Source organism: Poecile atricapillus, chromosome 4 (genome assembly GCF_030490865.1).
Source record: "Poecile atricapillus isolate bPoeAtr1 chromosome 4, bPoeAtr1.hap1, whole genome shotgun sequence".
Lineage (NCBI taxonomy): Eukaryota > Metazoa > Chordata > Aves > Passeriformes > Paridae > Poecile > Poecile atricapillus.
Window position 1 is genome coordinate 3,183,266 of NC_081252.1, and position 22,325 is coordinate 3,205,590.

A 22,325-nucleotide genomic window follows, 5' to 3' on the forward strand; every position below is an offset into this window, starting at 1 on the left:
GGCCTGTGCTGCACGGCCCCCATCCCTTCCCACCTCCCCACACGATGGGCTAGGCCATGGCTATTCCCTTCCAGCTCCAGCAGCCTCCCACACAGCCACCTGGTCACACAGCCACTGGGGAAAGCACATCCACAGGGATTGTGGTTGTGAGTCATGGCAGAGTGACCCTCTGGCCTTGGTTCTCTTCTCTGCCCTGTCCCATCCTCCTTGGACACATGAATGCAGCCACTGGTCAGTGCCATGCCCTCAGGTCACAGAGATGTGTCTGCTGCTCCTGCCTGGATCTGCAGGTGGATTCTGCTTTGCTTGAAAGGTTTTACTGCCTTTATCTTCAGCACTCCTTGTCTCTGCTGAGGAAGGGTTTGGGACTTGTGGGGACAGAGAAAAATGACCACAAGGTCAGTGGTACAAAAAGCATTGTTCACAGTCGTTCAGGCACGTGGATGATGTTTCTGATGGATGTGAGAATGATCAAAACAACTCCCCATGAGTTGTGTGGGAGTAGAAAAAGATCCGTTTATTGGGGCACTGATGACCCTGAGTGGCTGGTTAATCAGCCGCAACATCCTTCTCTGGCTTTCACTTACTGGCTTTCTAAGGATGTGGAAAAAATGCAAATGGCAATTTGAAGAAGCTGGGTTGTTTTCTCTGGCTAAAGATGGGCCTTTGCAAGCTGAAGGACTTGCACTCCTGAAGGGTGCTGGGCTTGAGATGCTGTCAAACTTGGAGAGCAATCAGGTTGTATAATGTATGTATAATAATGTATAATCTGTGTACTCCAGAACCGGCAAGGAACAGTACGTGAAGAACAGGAATCAGACTGGCTACCCTTCTCTGGGATGTTTTTAGTTTGTAACCTTGAGAGGAAGATAACCTTTCAGTGATACTGAAAAGAAAGCCTGAGATGCTCATTCATCTGCAGAGTTAGTGCCAGTGTCTTTGAAAAGTTCCATTCCTGTTTTGTATGCAATATAATCTCCAGAGATTACAGAGAAGAACTCACTCAGCTTTTCCTAATGAGAGATAGCTGCAGGGTGGTTCCTGGTGAACCTTTCCCTTGGTTTTTCCAGTCTCCAGTGTGAACTGGCAGTACCTGGGCTGTAGTCAGCTGCCATTCAGATGCCAGCGTTGCATCGCGTCCCGCCGACTCCTCCGGGTACCTTCGCTCCCAGGTATTTGTCATGATGCCAACCTGACCTGCATGCCCAGGTTATCTGATCACTGTCCATGAGGAACCAGGAGTCTCTTTCTCCAGCCTTGGCATTTACAGCACAGGGATCACTCAAGTCTATTATTTGAAGTGGAGAATTTTGCAGGAATAAGGTTTTCCAGACACCTTCACAAATACAGTACAGTACAGAATATATAAAAGGTAGGGTGATGAGCTTGGTCTGTTATTGTTGTAATTCTTAGAGCTGTGCAGCTTGAAATCCTACAGCCTCCTGTGGCAAAATGTCACCTGTTGCTCCTGGTTTTGTTGCAGGCAACTCAGCTGCACCAAAGTAACCCCAGTGAAAGATCTCATGATTTATTTGTCTTCACTCAAGTCAGGCATTAGCTGCTGCATTTGCAGGTTTTATCAGTCAGCCAGTTTGCCTGGGATCAATCAGGATCTGCCACATTTCCAAGACTGGGTAGGTGTGGATACAGTGGAGGTTATCTCACACAGAGCCAGTAAGCTGGTGCCGTGTGTCTTGTGACTAAAATTCACATCTGTCCACGTGTTGTGTGGTTACGAGGATATCACACAAAAGGGCTTAAAGTACCTGTGTGTCAGATGATTGGCTACACAGCTTCCTCACTGTTTCTGCTGATCAAACCAAGGGATCATTCAATTTCTTGAGTGAAAAACTGATGCTGATGGCTTGTACTCCACAAAAAGTACTTTAAGTCTTTAAATGTCTGCAGTGGAAGAGGCAAGAATGTGGGTTATTCTTAATAAACAGTTTTGTCAACTTCCCATCTGGCAGTGTCCAGGTTCCTCATTTTCTGGGCAAGGAGCTTAACAGAAGAGCTCTGTCTTAAACACACCTACACATGTAAAGGTAAAATGGTTTAGGGTTCACCTTGCCCTTTGCAGACCTCCAGTCCAGTTTCCCTTAAGACAGTCCTGCCACAACAGATGTTCAAGGGAAAAGCATATCCCTTCTTCTTCCTTCTTTTAGCAGATGTTGAAAAATTAACCAGCACTTCTGAAATCTGTATGGAAAAAATGCTGGAGAAGTGGCTCTGCCTCTCGCTCTCTGCCTATGCTTTTCCATGCAGTGGCTGCTGATGTTAACTGGTACTAGAAAAGGGCATGACCCTAAAAAGCATTTTTAACTTTCTGCACTTCCCTGTACCATTTCTTTTCCCAATCTTAGGCAGTACTGCTAGAATCCTCTCTCAGTGTCTACGTGCCAAGGGCATTTTAATCTATGTACTGATGTGTTCAGGACATGCTGTACTGTGGATTTTTCAGTGAGAGGAAGACTAAAGAAAGACGTGTCATATTCTCCTCTTGCATTTATTGAGTCAGAATTGTCCTGCAAGCTGTCACATTTCAGTAGGACACGGCCCCAGTGCTGCTCCTCGTTCTCTCAGGGAGAGAGTGAGAAGCTGTGGAAATGAGTGCAGGGGAGAGATCCCTCAAGGAAAGCAGCAGGAGGATTAAGGACAAACCCAGAGGCTGGGGCAAAGGAGAGTCTGTGTGGCCTCTTCAGGGGACTCAATCACTAATCCCCTGCTTTGACTTTCCATTGCAGCACTCTGTGCTTTAAATAAGGTGTCGGTGGGGTTTTTTTCCCTCAAGGCTGGCAGACTCAGGCCTTGGAGCTGGTGACTGAAGGCACCAAAGGGCAGCCGTGCCGTGCCACGCCTGGGGACACACCCTGGGGACAGCTGGCTGGCCGGGCTGGGGCACTTGGTTGTCACGTCTCATCCTGCATTTTTAGCAGCACCAGGGAGAGATCAGAAGTCCCTTTGCTTCCAGCCCCTGATGGCATTTGGTGACACTCCGAGGGGGAGCGTGTTGTGGGGATGTCAGGGATGCTCACACATGGTTACCGTGGGACTTGCTGGGGGTGGGCAAAAACTCAGCAGCGGAGCACAAATGAGCACGAGCGGTTTTACATGTTGGTGTTGAGTTCACATCCATCTTTTCTGGGAGAGCTGGCCTGTTGCTGATGTGCAACCCCTTCTGCTTTCGCCTAGGCGGAGTGAAACTCCAGGCCGACCTCACTCCTGGCATTCAACCAAACTCGCCGAGAACCAACCCGATCCCAGCATGATGCAAATATCTCAGGGTACGCTTGGCACCCCTTGGCATCAGTCCTACCACTCCAGGTAAGCTCCACACAGCTGTGGAGGGAAGGGAGGGGGCAAAGGTGTAGCAGGAAAATGGTACCAGTGGCCTCCATACAGCTGGACAGGTTTACAAACAGCCAGGGTTCAGATTAGAGTTAGGAAGGCTTCAGTTCCTATTTGGTTTCCTAGATAAAGTGGCTTTATTTTTCTCCTGTGAGTGCTCTGTGAGGTGATTAGTAGCTAGGAAATTAATTGCTTTAAAAATCCCCCTTCCTACAAAGATGGGAGCCCACTGCCAGGACGTTGATAGAGCTTTCTGTGGATGCCCTCATACAGAAACACAGCATGGTTGTTTCCCCAGAAAAGGAAAAGAAATCCAAAGTCTAAATTGGCCTGTTGAAAGAAAAGAAAGAAAAGGCTGTAGGTAGCAGAGTCTGTCAGTGTAACAGAGCAGCCAGCAGCACATCAGTGACAGTGCTCCCAGGGTGAGGAGTTCAGGGAGGGATTTCCTGGTTTGGCAATGGCTTTCTGCAGGAGTCAGCTCTATCATAGCTGAACGTGCAGGGCAGCTTGAGGAAGGACAAGTTTAAATTCTGCTCTTGAAAGCTTTTCCCCGGAGAGGCAGAAGGGTTTGAAACTCTCCATTATAGCCTCTGGGATTGAAACATCACTTTCTTCTGCTGGCAAGACTGATCCTTGGCAGAGGAGAAGAAAGAGAAAAAAGAGCATTAAAGAAAGTGAGGAGGTGGTTGGAGAAAATCAAGTGTGTTGGTCTGTGGCCTCAGCACAGCTCATGCTGGAGTGTGCTCAGTTCCCACCAAGGGGCTTTGCTTCCCAGGCAGTTCCTGGCAGAGCCTTTGGCAGCATGGCTCTGTCTCCCGGGTGCTTGAGGAGGAGCACGGGGAACATCTAGTGGCCAGCTGGCTAGGGCTGTGCTGGGCATTGCCAGGGAGATGGTTATTTGAATCCAAAGTAGAGTGGTGCATTTAAATGAGTAAACTAGCTTCATCCTGAGGTTTGCCACAGCTCTTCTTGCCTGTGTTCCTCTGCATCTCTCTGCACAGTTCCTGTGAGCAGGTTTCCTTCTGCCTTTCCTTATCCTTAGCAGCCTTCTCCCCTGGGTCTGTCCCTTGTTTGGGATGTGATCTGGAGCCAGCTTCCAGCTCTGTGCTTTGCCCTGCCACAGCCCATCCCTTCCTGCTGCTTCCCCGTGGCCCTGCCAGGACAGCTCATGTAGTGAGCAGGGAACTAGAGAAAGTGATACCTGAGGAAGGGAAGCTGGGAAGAGAGGGAAGGAAAGTGAAGCCCTCAGGCTACACTTTCCAGTCCTCAGTGTATTTGCTTCAATCTGGAAGGGGAAATAAGCCTTCCATATTCAGAGCCAAACTCCGCAGAAGTTTGTAATATCCCCTTGTGAGATGTAAAAAAGGGACTGTGACTGACACAAAGAGGTCCCTTCCCATGGATAGAAAGATCTCTGAATATCTTTCTTTTTTTGATCACTTTTCTGGTGGCCATGAGTCCTCTTTGGACACCTCAGAGAAAGTGCCAAGGTGTACCTGCACCTGCTAAACTACAAGAAGAGGTGGCAGTGCAGACTTCCTGGGAATTCTCAGACTGTTTCTATGGTTGGACCCCACTTTCCTCCAAGCACAGGCACATACATCTCTCCTCTTCTTGTCAGCTTAGTTTTCTTGCAGCAAACAAACTATCCTTGGGACAGCTGAATTTCCAGGAAGCCTGCCAGGGCATAGCCTTCCTCTCCATAAAAAGAAATGTAATGGGAAAAAGAGATTAGATTCCCCCCCAGAACGCCCCTCGTGCTCCTCTCCTCCTCCTCCTCCTCCTCCTCCATGGCATCGGTGCTCATTCAGCTTTCCAAGGGCTTTGGATAGGTTTGCGGGTTGGGGTTGATCCTCCCTGGCTCCAGAGATGCACCATCTTTCTGTCTGTATTTCCCTCCCACCCATCTGTGGTAAATAAGAGCCATGTGTTGCAATGTCAAGCAGTTCCTCTTTGTGAACTGGGATGACTCCAAACGGGGGATGGAGCAAGGCCCAAATATGGGTTTTCATCTCAAAACTAAACATCTCGCTTCTGAGCTCACTTATAAGTTGTTGTGCCTCTCCTCTGCCGGTTTTCACTCTTCTCTCGCTGTCCCCCAGCTCCTCCACCAGCGATCTCTCCGCATACGAGCATGGCTATCTGAGGAGGAGCCCCGATCAGTACAGCTCCCGGGGCAGCATGGAGAGCTTGGACCACTCCTCCCCTGCCTACCACCCTTGCCACCTGTCCCCGGCCAAATCCACCAACAGCATCGACCAGCTCTCCCACCTCCACAGCAAGAGAGACTCGGCCTACAGCTCCTTCTCCACCAACTCCAGCATCCCCGAGTACCCCGCGGCTCCGTCGGGCAAGGAGCGCTCGTGCTCCCCGGACGGCGCTCAGTGCCGCGGGGGGCTGCCGGAGGCCATCAGGCAGGCGGACATCCGCTACGTCCGCACGGTGTACGACGCCCAGCAGCGCGTCTCCCAGGAGTACGAGGTGAAGCCCTCGGCCCTGCTTCCCGACGCCCGCGCCTCCCTGGACCGCCACGGCAGGCTCCACGCCTTGGGCCGGCACGGCGCGGCCTCCTCCTGGGCGCAGCCGGCGCAGGGCCCCTCGGACAGCAAGAGCCAGCCCCCCAAGGGGCCGCCGCTGCCTCCCACGCGCAGCGACAGCTACGCGGCCATCAGGCACCACGAGAGGCCCGGCTCAGGCGCCGGCCTTGAGCCCAGCAAGCCCGGCCGGACCCAGCCGAAGGGGGCCTGGGCGCCGCTCGTCAGCTCCCTGTCGCAGGGGCCGCTGCTGAAACCGCCCTTCGGAGATGGACACCTGCACACCGTGGTGGAGAAGAGCCCGGAGAGCAGCCCCACCACGAAGCCCAAGCAGAGCTATTCCCAGGCAGCCCAGCCAGGGCAGCCCCTGCTGCCCACTGGTGTCTACGCCGTCCCCTCCCCAGAGCCGCACTACGCCCAGGTGCCCCGGCCTTCTGCCAGCAGCACCGGGACGCTTTACCCAGCTCTGGCCAAAGAAAGTGGGTACTCCCCAGCCCTCCCGGGCTCCTACGACAAGGCTGTAGCCAGCAGCAGCACCCTGGGCTCGGATGAGAATGGAAACCAAAGCACTACAAACAGGTCGACCGTCTTCTACCAGCCCCCTGCCACTGAGAGGAAGCACGAAGCCAAACTCATCCAGCAGAAACCTCCCAGCACAGGAGGCCCGGAGCTCTGCCTGGCCGTGTCTCGGAAGGAGGAGCTGTTACCCCTTTACAAGGCAGCACACGGCCACCGGGAGACCACGGGTACCACACAGGCCTCCAAGCCCATTTTCCAGGGTCCACAACCCCAGCTGAGGGATGCTAGTGAGAGGAAAACCCATTACCAGCCCAAAGAGGACTGGACACATGGATCCCAGGAGGACAAAAACGGCAACACACAGGTAAATGAAAGAGACGCTGGTGCTCCCCACTCATGGGGTCACAGCAAGGCCAAGCAGTATGGCTTCTCTTCCTTGCAGAACATCCCAGAGAGCTCCAGGAGGCAAAGCAGCTCTGAGCTAAGGGAGACGCAGCCAGGTGAGGCTTATTCCAGCACCCAGCTGTCCTTCCCGAACAGCAGCAGCAGAGAGGAGAAGGATCACAGGGAACAGGGGCACAGGCAGTGGAGCGATGTGGACCCACAGGCCTTCACGAGGCAGGAGGAGGAGGGCACAAGCATGGCTCTGTTCCACGCTGCAGAGCCAAAGGGCAAAGAGCCCCCTTCTCCTCAGCTCCCAAAGACCTTGGATTTCGGGAGGAGCCGGCTCAGCTCTAGCAGCACCCAAAGCTTTCCCTACAGCAAGCCAGAGGCTGGCAAGCCCCGCTGCTCAGTGCTGGAGAAGGTCAACAAGTTTGAGCAGCGGGAACAGAGCGCTCCCCGGCCCCAGAGCGCTGGGGTTCCCACCTTCGGCCAGCACTATGGGCCGAGCAGGACGAGCCAGCCTGCCGGCACGAGGTGCTCCGTGCACAGCCCGGAGGACCTCAGGAGCAAGCTGCTCGGTGAGCCAGGCAGGGGCTCCAGCCCGTCCGTCAGGAACGGGAAGCTGGAAGAGGCTGACTGGCGCCCCGTAGAGCTGCAGATGGTGGCTTCGGTGAAGCAGCCAAGAGCCAGTGAGTACTACAGCCCGTGTCCTGAAAATGAGGTGCAAATCAGGGCAGCTCAGCTTCCGCGGAGTAGAAGCACATTCCAGCTGGGAGGCGAGCCTGAGAAGGAGATCCTCTGGAAGGAAAACGTCCAGGACGCGCACGGCTCGCAGCTGGACGCCTCGTTTAGCAGGGCCTACAGGAACAGCATTAAAGATGCCCAGTCCAGGGTGCTGAGGGCCACCTCCTTCCGGCGGATCAGCCCCCCGTTCGGGAACACGCCCAAGAGGGTGCCCCAGAGGCCCGCCTCGGCCCACGTGGGCATGAGGAGCACGGCAGCGTCCCCACACACCCCCAAGGAGAGGCACAGCATCACACCCACGGAAGGAGGCTTCTCCAGCCTGGACTACGCCAGGACGCAGCACGTGCTGCGCGTCGGGGGCCGGAAGCGGCTGACGGCGGAGCAGAAGAAGCGCTCCTACTCGGAGCCTGAGAAGATGAACGAGGTGGGCATGTCGGACGGGGAGCCGTCGCCTTTCTCCTTCCAGAAGAAAAGCATCCATTTCATCTTCCCAGAGAACACGGTGGCCGACCGGCGCAAGATCTTCGAGAGGGACGGCAAAGCTTCCTCCACAGCCAGCCTGTCCAAGCCGGAGCTCAAGCAGCTCCAGCAGAACGCGCTGGCTGACTACATCGAGCGCAAAACGGGCCGACGGCCGTCCTCGCAGGACATCGGGCTGCTCCGGGAGCGCTCCCACAGCTCCTACCTGCAGCTGGGTGCTCCCGACAGCCAGAGCCTTTCCTCCGCCTCCAGCATGAATTCCCTCCAGGACCAGAACCTTTACCGCCGCAGAGAGTCCATAGAGCGGATATCCAGGACGGGACGGATGTCTTCCACCCTTCCCCCTGGGCTGATGGACTACTTGGACACGAGCGGAGATGAGAAGGTGCCGGGGCGCCAGGACAGCCTGGGCACCAGCCGGCCCAAGCCAGAGAGGTGCCAAGATTACAGAGCCAGGTCGGATCTCACCAAAGGCACGCAGACAGACCTGCTGGCCATGCAGGGCCAGCCTCGCTACAGGAGGCAGGAGCAGGTCTTGGAAGCGCCCTCCACTGCCAGGAAATCTGGGAAATCGGTGTCTGTGGAAGACTTGCTCGATAGGTACGACAATCAGCCAGTCCCTGTGCACGTACGCTCCAGGTCATCTCCCACGGCGGATAAGAAACACCAGGTACGTGGGAATGGGATCGTGTGCATCCACAGGCAGGGCTCTCAGAACCAGGGAATGGGAGGGATGTTGGGAAACAGGCTGATGTCCCTAATCCATGGCTAGGACTCCATGGATTAGAGACAGATTCAGCGCGTGCTGAGGCAGTTTGGCGCAGCTTTATTGAAAGGTCACTGGTGGGGTTCGGCTCTGTCCCTGCTGGGCTGTGTCAGGGATGCTGGGATTTCAGTGCATACCTGGTGTGTTCTTGCTGCTCTGGACATCCCATCTGAGGTGTCCCATCCTTACCTGCCAGCAGCACCCAAGAAGCACTGAGTACTTCTCTGGCGGAGTGTCCCACTGTGATGGTGACTTGCCTCAGTCCATTTTCCTGGTGCAAAGTAGAGAGGATTAGAGGCTGCTTGGAATTGCCTTGGCTCCCACTGTGCCTGACAGTGCTGGGAAGTGCTGGGCAGAGGCACTGCTAAATAATCATTATGTTTAGCCTCCAGCCCTGGAGGGAAACACCACAGAGAGAACTGAACAGAGACCCTGGCCCTTCCATGTCCCCTGCTTAGTTGGGAACGTGGCACTGATATCACAAGTGGGGAATTCAACTGACTCTGATGATGGTAAACAGTAGAACCAGGCTAAATTCTTAAAGAACAACTGCCCAGGCCAGCTCTTCAGCTGGCTGAAATCTGTTCAGACCTATTTAGGAGACCGCAACTGGTCGAGCCACATGGATTTACAACATTGCTGCGTCTGCTGCCTCATCCCTATTCCTATGCCAGGCTCCATTCATCACAGAGAGAGGGAGCATACAACCAAAATGTGTGGACAGGCTCCTAACCTCAAATAGGCTGAGTGTTTGGAGAGGCTTACATACTTAGAGGGCAGCTGAGATTCCAGGACATGTCCTTCTACTCCTGCGCTCACTCCTGGCCTGGAGCAGATTATCCAGGAGCAATAAAGTGGTCCTGAGTCGAGTGACATGAGAGGAGGCTCTGGCAGCATCTCACAAATGGACCAAACTGGGGTTGGGGGAAGAAGCTGCCCTCCCAAACTGATTGTGTGCTTCTTTCTACACATCCTCCCTCAGCAGCCCTCAGCTCCCACACCACGTCCTTAAATAGAGCCAATTAAAAAAGCAGCTTGTGAATATCAAGTGACCGGAATGCACTTCCAGAACCACCCCTGTCTCATCCCACCATCAGTATTTTTCCACCCCAGCCAGGCACCAGGCCCATCTGTGCCATTTTGTCACGCTTGCCGATCAAAGCAGCAAGGAAACCAGACATCCAGAGAGAGAAAAATCACCAGAGTGTACTTTTCAGTGACAGGTTGCATGACAAGCAGCCCCAGTTCATTTTTCCTTGCCCATCTCTTATCAGGCAGGAGGTACAGGACAGTCCTTGAGATCTTTATTTCCCCCTCCAAGCTAATTTTTAATTGGTCATACATTCAGCAGCCAAAACAGGGGTTCTGCCTGTTGGAAGCCAAGTTGAGGAAGAGGGTGAAAAGCACTGCAGACTTGCTCACAGGGTATTAATTCAGGTGCTGAAGGGGGGAGAGCCCTTATGGCTGTTTCTCAGAGGGATTTAGCTGTAACCACCTGTGGAACAAGAATTAGTCCCATAGGCAGTGAGGCACTTGTGAAAATCCTGTTCCTAAATCCTGGCCTGACTTGCAGCATATACACCAATCCACAGGGTCTGTTGGAAAGGCAAGTATATGTTCAAGTGCTTTCTTCATTAGGTTTGTTTCTGATCCATCTTCAGTGCAAACCCACAGCTAAAAACATGGGGGACAAAGCCAAATCAACAGAGTGATTTATTTATTATTATTTATTAGATTTCTTTTGGCCTTTTCAGATTTTTTTGTGGGAAATGTTTATTTCCAGTTCAACAGCAGATTTCTCTGCCTCACTCACTGTTCGTTTTTCAGGGCCTTGTGTACAGTGCTTGGTGTTCCTTTCAGGCTGGGTACAAATCACGTTGCGCTGTCACTGCAGGAATTTGTTTAGAGATAGGAAGGAGTGGATAGCCATGGGGAATGACTCGCTCTCAGGCTTTGGAAGGCATTCTCATCCATGTTTTGGTGTTTTGTTTTGCTTTCTGCCCGACGCCGTCTCGGTACGCCAGGAGCTGCTGCGAAGGGAGAGCAGTGAACTCGGCCCCATGCTGAGGGATCCCTTCTACGTGGTCGGTGCAGGAGCCAGGTGGGTGTGTGTCCGTGTCCCCTGTGTCACTGCAGGGCCAGCTCTGGCCATGCCCCTGCCAGCAGCAGTTGTCAGGGGTTGTCTAGAGCTAAGACCTGCACAAACACAGTTCCAGGTGGGCCGTGCCCAGCAGACTTTGGAGGAGCTGCTACAAGCGTTTTCTTTCACTACAGACATTAATTGATTGTCCAGTCCTCTTCATGTCATCGTGCAGCATGTTTGTGCAGCAAATTTCCACTTAGGTAACTTCAAGAATGTGTTTGATCTGCTGTTGAAACTCACATGGGATGATTCCATAACTGAAGGATCCTAAAGGAGAAAATACCTCGACGTCCCACTCTGGCTGGTTTTATCCACCCAGGATGCTGCCTCCCCGAAAATGAGGGACTAAACCCAGGATATTTCCTTTAGCAAACCCAACTGGGAGCTGGCCTTTGGGCTGCTTCCCTTCATCAGGATGTTTTGCTCAGCAACAGGGGACAGAGAAACTTTTTTAAAAATAGACAAGTGTAAGCACACAAACTCAAATGTCTTAGGACTTATGTAAGTCTCCACTTAGCCCCAGATTGTTTTGAAGTTAACAAGAACTGAAGCTGATCGTGCTGTATTTACATTTAAATAATAAATAGATGTTTGCCCTAAGCCCTGAGTGCCCAAACAGCTAACTCCCATTACAGTAAAAGCCATCAAGAGGGACTAAAAGCATTGTTCACAAAGGAGCTCTGTTCCTCACAAACTTGCAGTAAATGCCAGCCCTCTCTGTGGTCACAGTGGGAGTTAACACTGCTGTCTCCAAAGGTTTCTCCATGCAGCTCTGGGTCAGGGAGTGAAGCAGAGGAAGGCTCCTGCTCTGGTTTATCTTACTTCTGGCCATTTTTGCCCCTAAGAACACATAAATGTTGTTTTAAAGGGACTCAATCTGCCTTCAGGCACATCCTTGTAGGGTTATTTAAAACACACTCGTTTACTTTGATTTGGAATAACTTTTTCCATGTTTTTTTCCTAAGAGAACAATGCAGCTGTTTCAGCTCCTCCTGCCTCCCCTTCTCTCCTAGAGATGGCATTTCATCCTGCTGCTCAGTCACTCCTTGTGCCTTCCTTTTATTTTTTTTCTTTCCCCAACCTATTTTCCAAGTAATGGGATTGAACACCCAGACAGAAAACAAGTTTATTGGGGCACGAAATCCAGGTTTCTCATTTTAATGCTTCACTGCACAAAGATTATTGGTTATTAACAGTTTTGGGATGTTTGTGCAGCATAGGCATCCCGCATGCTTCGCAAGCACATCTCTTCTGGGAGATGGGAGGTTGCTTTCCCTTCTTGCTCGGAATTGGATTTCCCAAAAAATAAAACAAAGGGGTAGGAGAAGCCTTCTCCATGCGTGGGCCCATGAGGGAGGCAAGGCAGGCAGTAGGAATTAGGTTTCTAGGTTTCCTTGGGACACAGCTGCCCCATGTGCTGGAGAGGAGATGGGACCATCCCTACTACCTTTCCTGCTCCAGGAGGAAAACAGTCAGACTAAGGTTAAGGGAGAAAAACCTTGGTCAGCAATCACTTGGTCTGGTCACACATGCTCTTCCTCTGCTCCCCAGGTGTCACACGACATCGGGAACTGCTCCACCAGTTTTAGAATCCACAGTTGCTTCCACAGTAGGAGAGAGCTCTGAATTAGAGAATCACCATCTGGCGTTCCCGACAAACACTGAGCATCTGAAAAGAATACACACTGCTACTGTCCAGGAACCACAGACAATACCAAGAGCAGCCTGTCTGGATCATTTCCCCACCCCCAGGCACAGGCTGCCAAATTCTATTCTCAGTCACACCAGAATAAAGCCAGAACGACCCATGTCTTTGACAGAGTTATTCGTCATTTGTGCCAGTACATCTGAGAACAAATTTGGGGCCCAAGTCTCCAGCATCACAGATTGGCAGTGTGGGGATTATTTGACAATGCATCTCAAGAACAGAAAATGCACTGGCAGTAGAGCTTTATTTTGTTTTACTGGATTTTGTTGTATGGCCTTGTGGTTCCAAGCCACCTTCTCTTGCATCTGCCAGTGCCATTATTACTGCTCAGTTTGTTTTCCAGCTAAACAGCCAGACAGGCAGATAGGTTTGGCTCTAGATTCCAAGCAGGATCCTCACTCCAAAGGCCAGACGCTGTTTCTCAGGTTCATGTGTGAACACCCTGATAGATCTGGAAGGAATAATACAATCTGCTGGCTTTGCAGCTTCAACATCCGCTTGCAGTTGGAATGTGTTGGCTTTGGTGTTGGTCACACCTGCCTGTCTGAGGGAGCTCTTTCTTCTAACAGGATTCCAAGGCTTCAAGAGCTTTTTTTCATTTTCTCCATAGTCAAAATAGTGCATTTTTTGGCCTTGCTTTGTTCTTGGAGACAGTTGAATCATTTTAATGGCACCTTTCCAAAATGAGCAGATAACATTGTGGGAATATTTGGCCCATAGAGCTGAAATTCTTAAGATTACATGCAATTGAGAATGGAGTTTGATGGTAGACAATGTTAAATAGTCTATCTTACAATAATTGCTACTCCCCCACCTGTAACAAACAAAATTAAAAGCAGAGCAGGAAAGGAAGTCAGGTGTTAAGTTTTCCTAATATTTTTTCCATTGCTGTGGTGCTTGCTACATGTGTGATGTAGCACACCCTGAAAATGATGGGAGATGGTGAGAGGGAGTGGGTCTGCCTCAGGATTTCACTTGAGTTTCAAAGCACAGCTGTACCTCCCCTAGAGCAGCAGGCAGTGATGCTGGCCTCCGATAGCGTTGGTAACTTGCCCATTTAGGAGGTGCACAATCAATTTTCCTGCTCGCTCATGAGTTACTAATCTTACCACGGTCTGTCTCTTGGTATTCAGGTCTTTCAGCAAGAAAGAGAGAAGCTACTCAGAGAAAATGGCGTTCACAAATTACTATCCCCATCCCCTCCACAGCCCAGAGGTTGTCACCGGGCCTGCCACGCTGGTCAAGAATCACAAGCTCTCAGAACTTTCCAGGCCAGATAGCAGGACTTCTGCATTTTTCCCAGCCCCAACAGAGGCAAGGAGCCACTACCCTGAGCAAAAGCAAGGCTTCAAACCCTTGTTCCTTAACCTTACTCCTTCTGGGCCTGGCCACTCTTCTCCTAGTACCCCCGCCCAGGCTCCCTCAGACTTGCCGAGCACAGCTGACAGCCAGGCTCCGAGACAGCACCATGCCAAGCGAGAGGCTGTTCCCGCCGAGGGCAACGGGAGCGCTCAGGCACAGCCTTTGGATGCTCTCCAGGACAGATCCCCCGAGGCTCCCACGGAAGAGATGATGTGGAGAAGGAAAGCAGGGCTGCCGCACAGGTCCCTCCCGCCCAAAGTGGCGTGGGCCAAAGAGGGCAGCTACGCGAGGGCCATGGTGTCTCCTCCGGCGGCCGGGCCCAAGCCCTCGCAGAGGTGGCAGTCCCTGCCCACACAGAGCAGCACTTCCTCCGACCCAGAGACTCCTTCTCCCCAGGGCATGACCCAGCTGCGGATCTCGGAGTCAGGGCTGCAGCTCACGCCCCCGCCATCGCTGCAGGACGAGGAGGACGATGAGGTGTTTGTCGCGCCTTCCCAGCCACCCTTCTCCCCGCCACCGCCATCCCGTCCTCTTCCCGAGCTGAGCTCTTGCACTTCTGCCAACAGCACAGATGAATTCCCACCTCCTCCCCCTCCCGTTGAGGGGAATGGGGCAGCTGGAGATAAATCCCCCCGGCTCCCAGAGGAGGCCGGAGTGAGGTAAGGCCGGGCTGGAGCGCGGCGGCTCGGGCGGTGCAGGGCCATATACAGTAAGATACGCGGGGCTGGGACAGACGGGACTCTTCCCTCGTGCCGTGGGACCCCCAGCTGCTGCCTGGGTCAGGGGACAGGGACACACAGACTCACTGCTGGTCTGCCAAGAGCGGCCTCAAGGGATGTGGCCAGAGCAGGGTCCAGCAGCAGGTGCACTGACAGGTGCTCCCCAAAACCCCCAGGGCGGGGGACTATGGGGGAACACTGCTGGGCTGGTTCTCCCTGCAGATTTCAGTGTGGTTGCCTCTTCAGCACAGAGCTGGAACGGCTACTGGCTCCTTCCAGTTACAGGATTTTGAGAGACTGCTGTGAAAATCCGTGATGGGTTTTTCTAAACAGTTAGTATTTCCCAGAATATATTCTGGACCTGGCACAAAATAATGCCGTTACGAAACGGTGACTGTTTGCCAAGAAATGACAATGCAAATATGTCACAGTCAGGCTGTACAGGGAAATTCTCCTGAAGGATGGGACTTTGGGCGAGGTGCCCAGGTGGTTTAACTCAGCACAACTTCCCTCACTCCCAGGGAGATGCTGTGATATCCATCTGGGAAGAGTCTGGCTGGGATTGTAGCAGCGATCAGCTTTTCCAACATAGCAAGGGCAAACGGGTAGAGGCTGCTCAGGATGGCACTCCCAGGTGGGCAGGCACAATGTCCCCGGCCTGCCAGCAGAAAACAAAGTGACTCGCTGTTCACTGGTTCTTTCTGTTTGGAAGGACAATCCAGCAGTGCTCAGGCTGAAGGGACAAAACAATTCTGGTTCCAGTGGCTTCACACTGTGCACCCTCTATATGGGAATGAGAGGGGAGACACAAAAAACAAGTGATAGAAAAGGAAAACTCGCTTTTTGTAGGCCTTTACCTTGTGTTCACCATGGTGAGCACTGGGTGGTTGGTTTCTCTTCATCTCACAGAATGTTTCTGTCCATAGCAGCTTCAAAAGCTTTCCCAAAGCCCTGGCCGAGAGGGAGATAACGGGGTTGGGCACCAGCACCAGTGAAAATAACTGGCCAACCCCATTAAAGAGGACTGGCTCTCCATCTGCTGTGGATCAGCAGCACCAGTCCCCTGCTTCTTCTGAAGGGCCTCAGAGCACTGACAGACAGTCTGAAGGTAACCCCAGAGAGCCGGCATTGGAAAGTGCCAGCCTGGACTCCGAAATAACCGGCACAGCACCCCCAGTGAAGGCAAAGACCAAAACCCCAGAGGATATCAAGTCAGAGGCTCTAGCAAAAGAAATTGTCCATAAAGACAAGTCTCTGGCTGATATCCTGGATCCAGATTCCAAAATGAAGACAACCATGGACTTGATGGAAGGGATTTTCCCCGGTGGAACCAGCGTGCTGAAGGAGAACAACATGAAGAGGAAGATGTCGCAGACACGAGCCAGCAGGACGGCAGTGGCGGGTGACACGTAAGCACTGCTGGGCAGAGCTCCCTGCTCCCTTGCTTCTAAGGAAAAACCTGTGCCAATTTTTTTCTGCATGTCTATAGGTGAGAGTGAGTTTTGCAGTTCAGAGGTGTGAGGCCTGGCAGGACATTTCCAAACAGCTTTTCCCATGAGATAGGCTCTTCTGTTTGGGCTCTGAGCTCGCCTCTCTGGGCTGTGTAGAAAACTGTGCTGAGCTTGGGAGCAGAGCAGGAAATGAAGCATCCCTGGAAATATAATTGGATTTTGCTATCTGAACCTTAGTAATCTGAAGCAGTTCAGTCCAAAGGAAAGGAACAGAGGAACGAAAGTAAAATCAGGATAAAAATAATGGCAGGCACAGAGATAGCAAGAGGCCAAATTCTGGAAGGAGAGATGAGGGGACCAACTTATTACAAGATCAGCCCAAGACTCCCAGTGTGGGTTTTTTAGGACAGAGACTTCCTAGTGGCAGCTGGAGAATTGTCCAGGAGTCAGGTGTACTGCATGATGCCAGGTAAGGCCAGTCTGGCCACCTCCAGCTGAGCCTGTGCTGGCTGACCTTCAGCAAGGTAAATCCTGTGTGGTGTCCAGTCACCCTTGAACCCAGTGTCTGTGCTGTGCTGGGACAGCAGCTGACACACCCCCCCTGATGGCAGGAATCTGCCTTCTCCTGGTGGCTAATCACTGGGAAGGTACAAAAGAGGAGATGGACCTAAACACTGGGAAAAGTCAGGCTCAGACTGAACTCTTCCTGTTTCTTCACTGTGTTGTAGGAGAGAAGAAAAGGAAGCTCCTGTCACCCTGGTCACCTGTCCTGCTTACTACAGCGTTTCAGCACCCAAAGCAGAGCTGCTCAATAAGATCAAGGACTTGCCAGAAGAAGCAGGTGAGGAAGAAGAGCTGCTGGACATCAATGAGAAAAAGGTAAATTCGGCAGACAGCACTGTTTGCTGCTTACATTCCTGAAATAATAATAAGCCCTGAAGTAAAGTGGATTTCTATTTGATGTCAGCTTTTGGCAGCACCCAAAATTGCGTGGGAGTGATTAGGCCACCTGCAAAGCTTCGTTAGAGTCACCCAAATTGTAGAAGAGAGTTAATCTGAATTACTCACTGCAAATTGAGTACCAATCTTGCACCACCCTGAGGCGGGCCTGGGTCATACCCAATGCTGAGTATACAGATTGTCAGTCCCTGTTCCACAGCAAGGAAGGAAAAGGGAGAGGTGAAGCAAGTTGTGCAAGGCCAGCTTGGGTTGCAAACAAGAACAGAGTCCAGCCAGTGGCTGCACTGAGCGCTGGAGATTTTTTCCCAGGACTTTGCTCTTGAGTGAAGTCACTTTACCCATTTCACCTGCTGTCTGCAGGCAGGAGGGGAGGACACATTTTGCTCTCTTACTGAGGCTCCATTTCACTGTGGAACATCCCCTGCTGCTCCTGCTGGAGGCTTCCATGCTCTGCTTCCAGGGCTTTCACAGGGCCTTCTGATTTGCCCCTATGGTTGTCTCACATGAGTTACCTGGTAACTACAGACATGCTGCTTAGCTCCCACATCCCAGGGGGCCACAGGCAGGTGCTTGTGGCCTGTCTGTGGCTCTCTTACACACCTCCTACCTTCCTGTTGAAAGCAGCCATGCCTGCCTCGAAGTCTAAACCATCCCACACTGCCATGGACAGAGTAGCACAGCCCAGATTTCATTTTCTGTTCACCACCTCTTCTTTCTGTGGCCCTACACAGATTCTGGGTCACAAATACACAGGTGGGTCCCTAAACAAAAGCATTTGCCCAGGGCCTTTGCCTGCTGCTTTCATTATCTGGCCCAAGCTGCACTCAGCTCCCAAGGGAGTGGCAGCCCCTGAGAGAGCTCTGTTGGCTGGTATTTGGGATTGCAGGAGAGTCACTGATTAATGAACACAAACCCAAGTGACAGGCCCCTCCAGCTCCCAGGCCTTCAGAGCAAAGGTGCCTCACTGTCAGGAGCCCCATAGCCTCCTGCTACAGTTGGAGGACAAATCTCCTGGAGCAGGGAGGAACAGCTGCCCGTTCCCAGCAGCTCCATCCACCTGAGAACTTGCTGAGGTTAATGCCAGACTTTGGGACCACCCCATGGAGCCCTGCCATAGAGATTTCCCTACATAACATGAACCATGGAACGTGGATCCTTCCTTTTGCTCCTCAGGATTTGATCCAGCAAGCAGCTGCAGAGGATCTTTCTTTGGAAGGGGGCATTAGTTAATCATAGCCCCAGGGAAGGCAAGGGCTGGGTTTTGTCTCTGGGTACTTCTGAGGGAGGAATGTCCATAAAGGAGTTTTGGTTGACCCTTAGGAGGTGGGATTTAGTACCACCTTTGCTCCCTCTCCCCTGCGCTACCCTGCTAGTCGGCGGAGGTCATTCCAGGGAGTGGATGTTTGTTTTCAGGGACGGTTACTGGCCTTCTGCTCAGCCTCTGCATGTGTGTGGCAGCTGAGAGCAGGCTGTAGCATTGCAGCCACACAGCAATGCGCGCCCGAGTGTTCCATCTAGTGGTGCCTGGCCATACAGCGCCATGTGCTCCCTGCTGCCACAGCAGCTTGGGAACCCCACTGCCAGCCCATCCTGAGCACTGGGGCCAGCTCAGTGACCCTAGCCTGACCAGTGTTCAAAAATCCTTCCTCCTCCAAAGCAGGACTGCCTCCTGCTTGGAATGACACTCAGTGGTAATGGAAAAAGGACTTTGGGAGAATATTTTCAGGCCACCTTGTGATGGACTCGTTTCATCCTGCGGTGTTTGTGTTGTGCAGAGTAGATGAACACACCCGTGTTTGTGCCTCAGCAGTGCGTGAACTAGAGACACTGAGAATAGAGAGCTTCCCCTGTTGGCTGTGCTCTCAGTTCTGAGTAGATGGAAACAAGAATTGCAAGCCCTAGGCCAGAGACTTGCTTTTGCATATGTCTTTCCACTAAATCCTAACAGAAATTAGGATCTCCGGCACATGTGCAGCACTGCCATTCCTGGAGTAACCGAACCCCGGGGGCCTCCTTTTCTTTGGCAGAGAAATAGGTGTCAGTGTTTTTGCAAAATGGGTGTGTGTTCAGGCACAGTAAATCCAGAGCATCTTTGGTGTGAACATTTCCTTGATGCCTCCATGTGTGAGGCACTTGTTTGGTGCAGTTCAAGGCATTTCAGGCTGGATATCAGGAATACATTGGAGAGGTGGCTGCAGCTCTTCTCACTTGGAGGTTTTGAAGAGCACTCATCTGTCGGTAGCTGGGTATCAGAACACCAAATCAGAGATCTCTTTTATAAATGTTCATTGAACAAATATATCCTCATGCAACCTATTGGGCTACTTGGGTTATCTTCGATGTGGGGAATTTCAGTATTTTCTCCCTTTCCTCACTTCTTTGTCAGCTGTTGCTGGCCTCACCCTGCTCCTCAGGAACCGCAGCCATATCCTCTTGTTGTCATCACCCATATGAGCAGGGTGATGCTGGTAACAACCAATGTGGCAATGCTTCCCCTCCAACAGGCTGAGCTCATCGGGAGCTTGACCCACAAACTGGAAATCCTGAAGGAAGCCAAGGAGAGCCTGCTTGCAGACATTAAGATGAATAATGCTCTGGGAGAGGAGGTGGAGCTGTTGATCAGCACGCTGTGCAAACCCAACGAGTTTGACAAGTACAAGATGTTCATTGGCGATCTGGATAAGGTGGTGAACCTCCTGCTCTCCCTCTCGGGACGCCTGGCCCGCGTGGAGAATGTCTTGAGCAGCCTGGGGGACAATGCCAACAGCGAGGAGCGGGTACGTATCGGCACAGCCCTGGCCTGCTCGGGGCGTGGGGCAGCAGCCACCACCCCCAAGGCAATACAGGGACCTCCAGGGGCTGCCAGGAGGGCAGCACAGGGCTCCTGGTGCTCTTGCACCAGCAGCAGCTCAGACATTGCTCCTGGGAATCTTAATCCCTGTTTGTACGAATGGCTGGGATCCTGCAGCCTTTTTCTGGACACAGAGCAGCTTTGTTGAGGACAGCCACATTTTAACATTTTTGGGGTGGTTTTGAAAGATTTTTCAGGTAGTTGTTGCTTTCAAGTGAGGTTTCCTGCCTCCCTTTGGCAAGGATGTTCAGAGTCCAATTCAGCGTGGTTTACACTCCGCCCGTAGTGAGGAATGTGGCCTCCTCTCCCAGGCTTTTGAGTGCAGGCCTGGGAGCTTAGCAGCCATCTCCAGAGGTGGTGCTGGGAGGAAGGCAAGGGGGAGCAGGGAGTGTGGTGCTGCTGGTACTGAAGGGCTGTCTCTGGTGTGCAGAGTTCGCTGAACGAGAAGCGGAAGCTGCTGGCTGGCCAGCACGAAGACGCCCGGGAGCTCAAGGAAAACCTGGACCGTCGGGAACGGGTGGTCTTGGACATCCTGGGCAACTACCTCTCTGAGGAGCAGCTCCAGGACTACCAGCACTTTGTGAAGATGAAATCCGCGCTCCTCATAGAGCAGCGAGAGCTCGACGACAAAATCAAGCTGGGCCAGGAGCAGCTCAAGTGCCTGATGGAAAGTCTGCCCACGGACTTCACGCCCAGGGATGCAGCAGCAGCAGCTGCCCTGGCTGCAGCACTTGCTACCTCCTCTGGGGTCGGTGGTAAAACACCTCCAGCAGCCTCTTCCTCGCTCTAACCTGTCCCAGGTGGAGCTGGGATACAGCCCTGCCCGAGTCCCTGTGATCCCAGTACTTGGCAGATGGTCCTCTTCAAAGACAATGGATAGAGACAGGTCTAAACCAAGATTTTAATGAAGGAAAAAAAAAAAAAAAAAGCAATAATAAAGGTTTTATTTTCCTTTCCTTCCACCTCTGCTTCCTGGAAATTTAAATCAGTGTGGAGGGAAATCTCCTCCTGCCAGAGATGAGGAAGAATCTCACAGGAATTAAACACGTGTCCTTCAATTAAAACATGACCCCTTCTCTTCCCTCCCTTTTCTGCCTACTTGACACCTCATTAAATAATGAAGGATCTAAGAATGAAGCCTTAAAAATAAAACCAACCCATTTTACGGAACATTATTGATATTTATATTTTTTAAAGAACAAGACAGAATGTGTAAGTTTTTGTACATACTCTAATCATTACTTGATTCTACTTTGTTCTGTATGTAGAAAAGACATTTAATTTTGTATTTTGTGAAGACCTTAACTAAAAGAGGGAACCCCAAAGATAGTCATGCAGTAGCTTGAAACATCTCATCCTGGTTCTGTTGCTGTTGTTGTGGTTGTTTTTTAATATAATAAAGGGCTACCAGAAGCAGCTTCACCCTGTTTCAACACATGCTGAAGGTACCATTAAGTGACTTTACAAAGGAGATGTTGGCCACGAAAATAACAAATTTTTTCCTCTTCTGTATCCTGTGGTCCTCTGAGTCTGGAGTTCAAACATCTTTTATGGCAGCCTGCATCTCAGAAGAGTCCAAGCTAGCATGAAGCAAGGAATTCACTGCAGGAATGTGGGGGAAATTATATCTTTATTTTGAATACTCATAGCTGTGGTCTGTGTTTCTGCTGCAGCCTGAAAGATTTCCCTGAGGAGTGACAGGGATCTCTACTGACATGATTTATAAAGCCCAGCTTTGAGTAGAGTATCAGGCAAACAGCGGGGGGAGCTGTTTAAATCCAATCAACACATTTCATTTGCCCTAAAAACAAAAATCCTACCCACTGCTGCAGTTTGATTTATTAGATTTAAAACCACTTTATATGCAGATTTTTTTTTTCATTTTTTATTTTGCAGCCACCCTTCCATCTTACACTTACCAAAACAACTCAAGAAGATATGGTAGATCTGGGAGGTGTTTTTATATTTTCCATTTAGTGAGTTCTTTCCTGAAAAACACAAGTCCTGCCGTATATGCCCAGGTCAGGAAGTGGCTCCATCCAAACAGGATCTGCCTGTTTACTCCAGGAACCCACGTGGCTTCAGGGGGAGCACCTCCAGCAAGTTTGGGGTGGATAAAGCAAGTCCTGTGTGTGTTCCCACAGTACACAGAAACATCAGCTAATAAGGCAAGTGATAGTCACTGATGTTTTTATAACAGCTTATATTTCCAAGTGAGAAATGAGTTAAAGCCACAGTTTTTGTGGTAAGTGCAGAAAAAACTTTCTTTGCACAGTTTTGTTCAAAAATCACCCTCCTAACTGCAAAGTTTACTGAGTTTGGTAGAAGTACACCTTAATATGTATTTAAAGGTAAT

The 22,325-nt window shown here is 51.5% G+C and overlaps 1 protein-coding gene across 5 annotated transcripts in view; it reads left to right on the forward strand.

The window, feature by feature from the left end:
* SHROOM3 (shroom family member 3) overlaps positions 1 to 21,379 on the forward strand; it is a 70,191-nt gene extending 48,812 nt beyond the window's left edge. For 3 of the 5 annotated variants that reach the window (XM_058838885.1, XM_058838882.1, XM_058838886.1), the window contains exons 3-10: positions 3,193 to 3,324; positions 5,451 to 8,679; positions 10,800 to 10,876; positions 13,760 to 14,647; positions 15,634 to 16,116; positions 16,887 to 17,037; positions 19,623 to 19,895; positions 20,400 to 21,379. In XM_058838885.1, coding sequence (XP_058694868.1) covers positions 3,266 to 3,324; positions 5,451 to 8,679; positions 10,800 to 10,876; positions 13,760 to 14,647; positions 15,634 to 16,116; positions 16,887 to 17,037; positions 19,623 to 19,895; positions 20,400 to 20,759 — 5,520 coding nt within the window. In that variant the 5' untranslated portion in view covers positions 3,193 to 3,265 and the 3' untranslated portion in view covers positions 20,760 to 21,379. The remainder of the gene's footprint in view (positions 1 to 3,192; positions 3,325 to 5,450; positions 8,680 to 10,799; positions 10,877 to 13,759; positions 14,648 to 15,633; positions 16,117 to 16,886; positions 17,038 to 19,622; positions 19,896 to 20,399) is intronic. The other 2 variants (XM_058838884.1, XM_058838883.1) reach the window with 2 other exon arrangements.
* The last annotated feature ends 946 nt before the right edge of the window (positions 21,380 to 22,325 follow it).